Source organism: Gymnoscopelus microlampas (genome assembly GCF_963454915.1).
Source record: "Gymnoscopelus microlampas genome assembly, chromosome: 12".
NCBI lineage: Eukaryota > Metazoa > Chordata > Actinopteri > Myctophiformes > Myctophidae > Gymnoscopelus > Gymnoscopelus microlampas.
In genome coordinates, this window is record NC_139949.1 from 31,213,944 (window position 1) to 31,223,943 (window position 10,000).

The following is a 10,000-nucleotide window of genomic DNA, read 5'->3' on the forward strand; positions in this document are numbered from 1 at the left end:
ACTGTATGCAAACATAGTGAAAAATATAGCAACTGAGGGCAGACCAATTATTATAGCATATCACATAACGTGGTTAACCTGTTCATTAAAACAAGGTTATAAATGTAGTTGCCAGAAAAATACAACTATCCACCCGTTATGTTCAGCCCCTATGCTCATCACAGACTGGTCACAGTACCTTAGGCCAACATTTCAGCATCTGTTCATTCATTAACAGGGTTAACAGACTTTCTAATGCAGAATTGGGCACGCAGGCTCTCTCAGAGATACTTATACAGTCCAAGGTTGTCACAACTTTCCCATCAAATGAAGTATTTTGATGCACGCCGTTCGCAGACACAGTGTGTAATGACCTTGAGTGTACAAATGTTTTTAAATGGTCCCTTAACCCATTTAGACCTGAGGCCTTCTAAATCCTGGTTTTCTGAAAAACTTATTTTTTATATATATTCTTTTTATATATTTATTAAAAAATTACAAAACATGTATGTTGCCATATACTGTACAAAGCAACAACCCCAAAAGGGGTTCCCGTCTTGAAAGGTATAGTTACAAATAAGGGTTCCCGCCCTAAATAGGTCCATTTGGTTTCCATTTGTACAATCCAAATGGATACATTTACACAAAAGGATTTTTTATTGTCTAGGAGTGGCTTATGACATGATCAATACAGGATAGATACGTTCTTGTAATTTAAAAAAGAAACAAATAATTGTTTTATTAAAAGATATATGGTATATAAATATATATGTGAAACAGTTAAAAGACAATTTATAAAAACGTAACAATGCTTATTAAGGAAAATATGCACAAAATCTAATAAAATAATTTGCACAATCTATTGGTTTTCTGGTTAATACTACGCTGGTGGACCATTGATGACAATGGATAGGTTCATGGAGGGGATTAGGCAATAACATTTAAAAGGGCTGCACTGATTCTTACATTCTATTTCGACCAAGCCCCCTCACATACGTGTGTGCATGTGTGTGTGTGTGTGTGTGTGTGTGTGTGTGTGTGTGTGTGTGTGTGTAGTGTGAGTTGTATAATGTGGAAAAATGGGAATATGTGTATTAAAAGAAAAGGAAAAAAAATAAAAAATAAAAACTAACTGTGGTCCACCCTTATTTTTTAACTCTATGGGCCCACCTGCCCAGAACGGAAATTCATATTTCCAAATTTGGATCTGTTGAAAATTGACATCAACAAAACATCATAAGTGATGGCAGTGTTCTTGTTATCTCCCATAATAACTGAGACTCGCGTCGACCAGCATTCATAAAACTTTTGAAATCCATTGTCAGAGTTACATAAACCACTGAACTCATATGACATATACACAGTACATTCACATGCCTGACAAAATTTGAATAATGTTGTTGTCAGGCAGAAACCTTGCATGTCCAAAACTGTTACTTTTCAGGAAGAAAAACATGTGTTCCAAAGTATACAATGTACAGTCGTTTAGTCGAAGCTCTTGTTAATATTTTTCATTGGTTAAATATTTATAAAACCGACAGACAGACTTAACCACTTTCAACCCGGCATCCCTATTTTGGGCATGTCATATTTGCACATTTTCAATATAAAAATAATACTAAAGAATTCAAAAGTAGCATAGATAGCATCTATTAGCTCACAAATCGTCGCACCGCAACATGTGAGTTTGTAGATTACACTACATTTGTGTGACACTGTCATATGACAGTCTAGAATAGGGCATTAATTGTATGTTATAATGAATAGTGATATGACAGGAAAGGTTTATCCCATCAATGGAGTGAACCTGAATCAATTGTCATCATCTCCGCCGTCATCGTCGTCATCCTCCTCCTCCTCTTCTCCACCGTCTCCCTCTCCATCTCCACAGCTTGCTTCTGACTCTTCATCTGAACTTTCAACCTCTATCGCCTTCTCCACTGTTTTCAGATGAATTGCTTCTTCGGGTTTACTGATAAACCCCACACAAACACATGACATGCATAAACCCCCGCACACAGATGTTAACTGCTATTCTTTTCTTAACGATTATTCTATAGATTACATTTTTCAATTAATCGAATACCGGTAATCGATTTATAAAACATTTACGTAACAAATCGATGAACTATTTAGCCATTATTTTTCGCACAATGGGATCTTGCAAAAATAAGTTAAAATAGCCGATCTACAAGCTCAAAACATGTTGCATTGCAACACGTAATCTTGTCGATTGGCTAATTTAACAATTTTTTATGTATCTCTTTTTTTTTTTTACTTTTCGCCTATAACATGCCCAAAATAGGGATTGATTACTAATGGATAATTTAATTAAATTATTAATAATCGATTTTTTTTTTTACAATTGATTAAATCAATTAGTTTGACTTAACTCTTGCATCCCTAGATGGATATGCCATCCAAGATGTAACAAATGAACAACAAGACGTTAGTGTTAGTTTACCTCACCAAATGTCCAAAAGCAGAACAGAAAGAGAGAAGAAACCACGGAGAATCCAAAATCCAGACTTCTTGACTTGGAATGAACCCAGACTTAGTGTACAGTATCTTCCCTCCAGACCACCACAAAGAACTGATGCACTGCGTCCATCAGTGGACAAATGATTACTACAATATTACTTCATTTAACATATTCAAAAACTGTCGTAATAAAAAAAGATGAGTCCAAGTCACTCTTAACCCATTTAGGACGGGAAAGCCTATTTATAACGATACCTTTCAAGATGGGAACCCCTTTTGGGGTTGTTTGTTGCTATGTACAGTATATAGCAACATACATCTTTTTTTAAATTTTTATATATATTAGAAGTGTTTCAGAAAACGTAGGTCAGGATTTAGAAGGTGTTTTTAGAAGGCCTCAGGTCTAAATGGGTTAATAAAGTCAAAAAGCTTTAATACCAGGCTAGTTCATAATAAAGTATTCTGTGAGTGCCTTGGACTCATCTTTTTTTTTTTAGTATGGATGTTTTTCCCCTTTTTTGAACCAAAGAGACCATTCTAACAACTCTTCATCATAGGTCATAGTCACTGGCCTTGATGCGCTAATTTCTTCTTATAGTGTATGTTCACAGTTTAAGGTGGGGTTGTCTGTTATATTGAAAAAAATGTTATTTTGGCTGTTTTTTTTTTGTTTGTTTTTTGTGTGTGTAATGTAAGGAAAAGCTTTGCCTGCACAAGTCCTTTGCACTTAAAACATGTTAAAAAGTATAAAAACCCACAGACACAAGCATATTAGGCAAAATAATTGACCTGCCTCAATTCACATCAGAGTTAGAGAGTATTTTGCTTACTTTTAGGGAGAAATTTGCAGTGAAATTTGCACCAATTACATACTGTAGAATAGATAGATAAATACTATACATTTAAGTCATCCCATAAATGTGAGTAGATTTGCAAACGGATGATGACATAATGCTTTGATATTAACCCTTTGTAGGATTAATTTGTTGCTATGAGAGTGATTCAGTCATTTATAATAAAGGGATGACTAAAGCAGTGGTTCCCAAAGCTTTTAGCTCAAGACCCAAAAGAAAAGATTGATGTCTCCCCGGGACCCAAACTAGTGAAAATAGCAGATCTACAAGCTCACAACGCGTCGCTTCAAGCAGTATTGTAAAGCTTGTAGATCTGCTATTTTCACAACTTCTTAGAAATTTGTTTTCTAATTAACGATTGTTTCTAAAATAATAATAATGAAATAGAAAATGTAGGAAACAAAAAAATGAAGGGACTAATCCCAAAAAAATGCAGCCGCGACCCACAAATGGGTCCCGACCCAGTGTTTGGGAACTAGTGGTCTAAAGAGCCTCTACTTGTAGCTCTGCTGCTGTGAATTGAGGTCAGTGAACAAGCTTCAAGAACAGCACTTTTGTTAGAAAACTCCTCCCACCATATCCATGTCTGTACACTATGATTCAAAAACAATGATAAAACAATGACAATCAGTTGTAAGAACAGTAACTCTGCCTACAATCACTAATATGTTTTGGGGAAAAAGGTAAAATATCCAGTGTGCTTAAAAGACCTGCCTTTAAAAGTAAACAGTAAGTGCACTTTAACCCTAATACTGCTGTAAACTACAAGACTTCAGGGAGGTTCACAATAGAGGGGGGGGGGGGGTAGAAAAAAGGCCACTCCAAACACCCAACCAGTCTTTCCACAAAGTCAACCCCTGCAGACTCCACACCCATCAGTAGAAAAAAGGGGGGGGAGAAGAGCAGCTGCTCTCACCACACTGTGGGGTCTTTCCATTCCTGCTCCCGTGTATGCATCTCCACATCTGTGTCGGACTGTCTCTTCCTGTAGTACCTCACCCACACGAATATGCCCAAAAGGATTAGGATTAACCCACAGGCTCCTCCCACCGCTGCTGCCAGGATGCCCAAGTCAGAAAGGGCCACTGCACACAGAAGCAAAATACAGGCACAATTAGGGCTGAGGAATGTGACGTCAAATAATCATGATTATGTAAAATCTTTGCCTTGGTTACGATTAATGAATGGTTACTTTTTTACATGACGTGACGGTAGCAGAACTATAAACCCAGTGTGTTGTGAAGCGACATGTTGTGAGCTTGTAGATCAGTTATTTTCCGCTGTTTTTCCATGCCACTATTGTACGAAGAAGTATAAAACAGGCCAGACCAAGTCGATTTAGTCGATTACAAAAAACATCTATTAGAATTATTTTGTGTCAATTCGTTTTTTGACAATTTGTTGGCTAATTGCCCAGCCCTAGGTACAATCATAGTAGTGATTTGATGATGGAAAATTATTAACTCATAATATTTGCCTACAGTAGGTTTGGAGTAACTAAAGTATTCTATAGATACAATTGCTGTCAATTGGCAGGACTTGCAAACAGACCTTTGTTGACGACCTTAAGGTTGATCTCTCCATTTTTGCCGTGCACGTCTGGCTTGTTCTGCACCTGGCAGATGTAGGTGCCATTAAAGGTAGGCGGAACCTGATGCAGCGTGATGGAGGCGTCTTGCTTCGCGATGTCCCCTGACCACACGGCATGATCTTTAAAACGCCCCCCTGTGGGAGGATATGGTGTCTCCTGATAGTAGTACACCTAGCATACATGCACAAACAAACAAACAAACAAACAAAACACACACATTAACAACGTGCAGATGCAACACAGGCAAAATAGTGTGCTATATTAAAACCATGTGTGGGTTTCATAAAGATCACTGTTGTCACACACAGACTCCTCTGGTCCTGGGGTCAGGGGATGAAAGGTCCAGGATACAGTCACAGTGTTGGATGAAACAGGGTATTTCGACTTAAAGGTGCATTGCAGTCTGACATTCGTCCCGTTGACTGCTTCCACCTCACTTGTAGTGAAGATTTCTATCCCGTTGACCTGCAGCAGCCCTGTGCAACAAGCCAGTGAGAGAGAATGATAACATTAACGCCACAGAAATGCACAGAATAGCAAATATGCACTCTCTCAATGTGGCTGTCATGTCTGTCTGTGTGTCTGTTTCTGTCTGTCTCTCTCACACACACACACACACACACACACACACACACACACATACACACACACACAAAACTATCAGGAGAACATGACCGTAATGTAACTTCTCATTCAAAACAACAGCTCACTCCTTCCTCTGTTTACATAGCGAGGTGATGGAAAAAAAGCCCACAAAAGTCCTTGACTGTTGGGGGAAGTGCACGGCCTCATATCTCTGGTGTTCACTGATTCTTGTTGTATTTCTAAAACATGTCCCTGACAGTAAAATGGTGCCTAAAACTCAAGTGTTCATGACGTTGTTAAGCTCTTATTGCATTCAGTCCCCCTGAAAAGAAAGTTGGCTCCTGGAAACTAATTTGCCATTACTTTACACCAGGACGATGCAATCTAAAAGGCAGATAGATACAGGTGATGCCTGTGTTCATGAGGAAACATTGGTACTGTATGAATGCAGTTGCACAGCTTAATCATTAATGACAGTATTGAGCCCAGAGGGCGAAATGGAGCCTGAGTTAAGATGTCGACATCAGGAATGGAAATAGTAGATAAGTTGTCCAAACAAAGCGTCTTAGAATTTGTACATTCAGTCAGAGGATCATATGCCCACTTTCTAAACACAAAAGAAACATATTATCCTGATCCTATGCGTGGTTTATACAGGTGGTTCAATATCATTCATGGGTTGTTGAGACCATGGTGTTAGTGATTAATGGGTGTTGTGCCACTGTCTGACCACACAGACCCACTGTGAGATCCCAAAGTGACATTCCTGTTATGAGACTGCTTCTCAGGGGATTGGAAGACTGAAAGGACTACTGTCAACACACAAGCAGGACTATCCAACCACTCTTAACAAGGTGAAATTAGATTAAATCAATGCTATTATTAGCCTAGTCAGTTGCTACTCAAACTGAATAGTGCATATACTGTACATACACATGACTTCTCCATATCAACTAAAATATCTGATTTCAAAACAAAATGTTAAACCATTCCCAGTCACATTCCATCTTAGATCTGATAACATCCTGGCAACGAAGGCCTATACATTTTTAACACTTCAGCCAGAAAATCAAGACTCCTTGTTGAGTCCTCACCACCACACCCCGCCCACTGAAATGTAATTCAACAGTATCATTCACTCTAATAGTAATAGTATGCCTATATAAACAGCTCTTGATCTGAACTTGAAGACTACTCAAGCAGAAGCGAAGCACAACTAGCACAAGAAAACATCCCTTTAGATTCTTTGATATCTATAACAGATAGGCTGACAACTGTATTATTATTGCTACACGATTGTTTCCCAACAGCTATGAAGTACATCAATCCAAATAAAGACCGTTTAACTATATTAAGAGTTTAATTCGTGTATCTAGAAACTTACATTTAAGGACTTCTCAGCTTACTGAGAATACTACTCATGGGAGACACCACAACTCTCTCTCTCTCTCTCTCTCTGCTTGGCGATTGGAAATCATTGGTGTTACAGTGTGCTAATAACCTACTGTTGTGTTGATAAACACTTGTAAAAACATGAACAGATCCCACTATTGATCTATGATACATACAATCGCATATACCGATGAAGCACAAGTTGAAGGAAGTTGTTCAGACTCACCTGGCACCACAAGAACACACATCTGAATCCATACCTGATACATATAGGATTGTTGATTTATTCTGCCCTTTAATACTCCGGCAGGTAAAAAAAACCTTCTATTCAAGTCCCGGCATGTAAATAGGTTAGAGAGAGAATCATAAACGTGTTTCCGTGCAGAATGGCGAACAATAATCGGAAGTGTGTGGCAGGTTACGCATCTAGTGAAACAGTCACCCTGCTGTACACAGCACACCTTTCTGTCCTGCCCTGTGGACGGCAGTGTTGACATGTTTTGTGAGAGAAATAAGCAACCAGGTCTAGGAAAAAACAAGCCCAGAAGAAAGCCACAGTGGGAGACCATTGCACAGACAGTGGCCACACACAGTCCAGTGAGTCCACACTTTAAAACTATATCATGCATCGGCTATTTGAAAATAGCCGATCTACAAGCTCACTAACGCGTCGCATCGCGACGCGTTGTGAGCTTGTAGATCGACTATTTTCAAAAACTCTTGGAATATTTGGATTTTTTGGGGGGGAAACATTCTAACAACACAAATGCTCCCCTGGCCACAAAACATTTATGAAAATATTTGAGTACCACTGGTTTAAATTATAATTAAAACATTTGGAAGCAAATTAAAATTAAGTAAGCAAGCATTAGAAACAAGCCCAAAAAACCGCAGCCCGTAACATTTTCCAATATTTACAAACAACTTTAGAAAAATAAGCCCAAAGTCGCTTATAATAAGCCGACATGGCAACACTGATGGGCGGAAGTTTAGGGACCTGCATTCTGTAGAACCTGTTTCTGCAGGAGAACCTCACCATGTTTCACATTTCCTTGACTAGTGTAGACGTTAGCGGCACAGTTTGGAATAATAGTAGTAGTGATCGCATCATTAACGATTTGAATAAACTGCTGTATTATTTCCCCATATTAAGCTTAAACGAAGACGAGATAAAGTGTACTTGTCTTGTCGTAGGTAAATGTCAAGCAATCTCGACCCACTAGACTCTTTGCTGTCATCTCGCGGTCACAGTACCGCATTACAAGAATTACTTCTAAATGCAGTAGAGGCCCTCAGATTTTGAGAGGTACCCCTGACCCCTACCCAGCACTGCAGTGGTGTAAGCTAAGTACATTACTTAAGTACTGTACTTAAGTACAATTATGAGGTATGTTTTTACTTTACTTGAGTATTTCCAATTTTCAGTACTTTTACTTCTACTCCACTTCATCTCAGAGGCAAATATTATACTCCACTACAATTATTTGAAAACTTAAGTTACTAGTTACTTTGTAGATTGTGACTATTATTACAAAATATACATTAACCACACTTCATCCCTATATACATTTTAGCCGCAAGCAACTCTAGATCCATTTTTTTATATCTGGAATCTAGAGTTGCAATACTAACCCTTGACAGCCCATACATCCAAACAGAAAAGTCCTATCTGATTGTATTAAACGACGTTAAATTCACCAACATTGCAGCAGTACAGAAAGCTTGAATTATCCTTTTATCTGCAAAGTTTTTTTATAAGATCTCCAAGTTGTTCTTCTTAGCTGAGCAAATTATTTATCTGATGTCGTCCTTCCTTCAGAATTGGGCAGAATGGGCACAAAAAGTTTGAAAACCACTGCATTAAACACATAATTCCAACTCTGTTGTGACCAAGTTGTCTCTTTTGCAGCACACACGATTTTTACAGGAGTGTAAAGATGCTGAACCAGATGTGCTTTTCGTGGGAGACTCTATGATTCAGCGTATGCAGCAGTATGAGGTGAGAAGATGGGTCCATTTGGTTACATCTGTATACTCTAATACAAATAGATGAATTATTACCACTGACGTTTTTACTATTTGCTTTTGTGCAACACATCATTTGACTGATGGTGTGTGTGTGTGTGTGTGTGTGTGTGTGTGTGTGTGTGTGTGTGTGTGTGTGTGTGTGTGTGTGTGTGTGTGTGTGTGTGTGCGTGCGTGCGTGCGTGCGTGCGTGCGTGCGTGCGTGCGTGCGTGCGTGCGTGCGTGCGTGCGTGCGTGCGTGCGTGCGTGCGTGCGTGCGTGCGTGTGTGTGTGTCTGCTTGTGTACTTATGTGCTTTCACAGTATCAGAAGCAGGTTATCATACACGCATTTTAGAATTGTGATGCAACGGTCATGAATGAACATTGTATTATTATAATTTCTTTAATACTCTTTTTATTGGAAATTTAGTATACAACTATAAAATATAAAGAAAGAAAAGACAATGAGTTCAAATAAAATATATAACACCATCAAAAAACAGTTATACAAACATACAAACAAAAACAGAACAACAACAGTCACTCTTGTCCTCATACTCTCCCAGCACAAATCGTGCCCTATTTCCTTTACTTCCTCTGTCTCCTTAAACAACAGTATTACGTTTAATTTATCATACAATATGAGAGTTACAAACGTAACCTTTTTTTATTTATTATTATAATAAAATAGAAATGATGCATTTAGGCGGATACATTGTACTACAATCTAGAATCTAGTACTAGAATGCACATCAATCATAAAGCCAAATACAAAAAATATATAGGGATACATCAAATCAAAAAGACAAATAATAATACAAAAATAATCAGCGTGCGCTTATTGAAGTGGTCGATGAAGGGTTGCCAGGTCTTGTAAAATGTGTCTTCACTCCCTCTCAATTCAGACTTTATCTTTTCTAATTGCAAATAGTGCATATTAGTCTTTCATAAGTGCAGTATGAATTGGAACCTGCACTTGCATCCAAATTCAACAGTATCAGTCTTCGAGCCCGTAGTCACAAATGTTACCATGTTATATTGAAAACTAGACAGTTTGACATTGGGCCCTCTGACTCCCAGTACAGTGATTTAAATATATTTTGCCAATATGAT

At 38.3% G+C, this 10,000-nt stretch overlaps 1 protein-coding gene across 1 annotated transcript; it reads right to left on the reverse strand.

Moving 5' to 3' along the window:
- Nucleotides 1-613: 613 nt before the first annotated feature.
- LOC311056503 (myelin protein zero-like protein 2) lies at nucleotides 614-7,331 on the reverse strand. The gene is made up of 5 exons (XM_084073165.1): nucleotides 7,109-7,331; nucleotides 5,212-5,381; nucleotides 4,866-5,076; nucleotides 4,231-4,399; nucleotides 614-1,951 (listed from the first exon to the last, which is right to left on the reverse strand). Exons 1-5 carry the CDS (start codon nucleotides 7,149-7,151, stop codon nucleotides 1,792-1,794), a joined length of 753 nt encoding a protein of 250 aa, XP_083929291.1. The 5' UTR covers nucleotides 7,152-7,331; the 3' UTR covers nucleotides 614-1,791.
- Nucleotides 7,332-10,000: the final 2,669 nt, after the last annotated feature.

Excerpts from the sequence above, each read along its gene's own strand:
- LOC311056503 (XM_084073165.1), bottom strand. The coding sequence starts at position 7,151 with ATGTATCAGGTATGGATTCAGATGTGTGTTCTTGTGGTGCCAG. Across the intron at positions 4,400-4,865 it reads CCTTAAGGTCGTCAACAAAG|TGGCCCTTTCTGACTTGGGC; the intron begins GTCTGTTTGCAA and ends TTCTGTGTGCAG. Across the intron at positions 1,952-4,230 it reads TGGAAAGACCCCACAGTGTG|TAAACCCGAAGAAGCAATTC; the intron begins GTGAGAGCAGCT and ends GGGGTTTATCAG.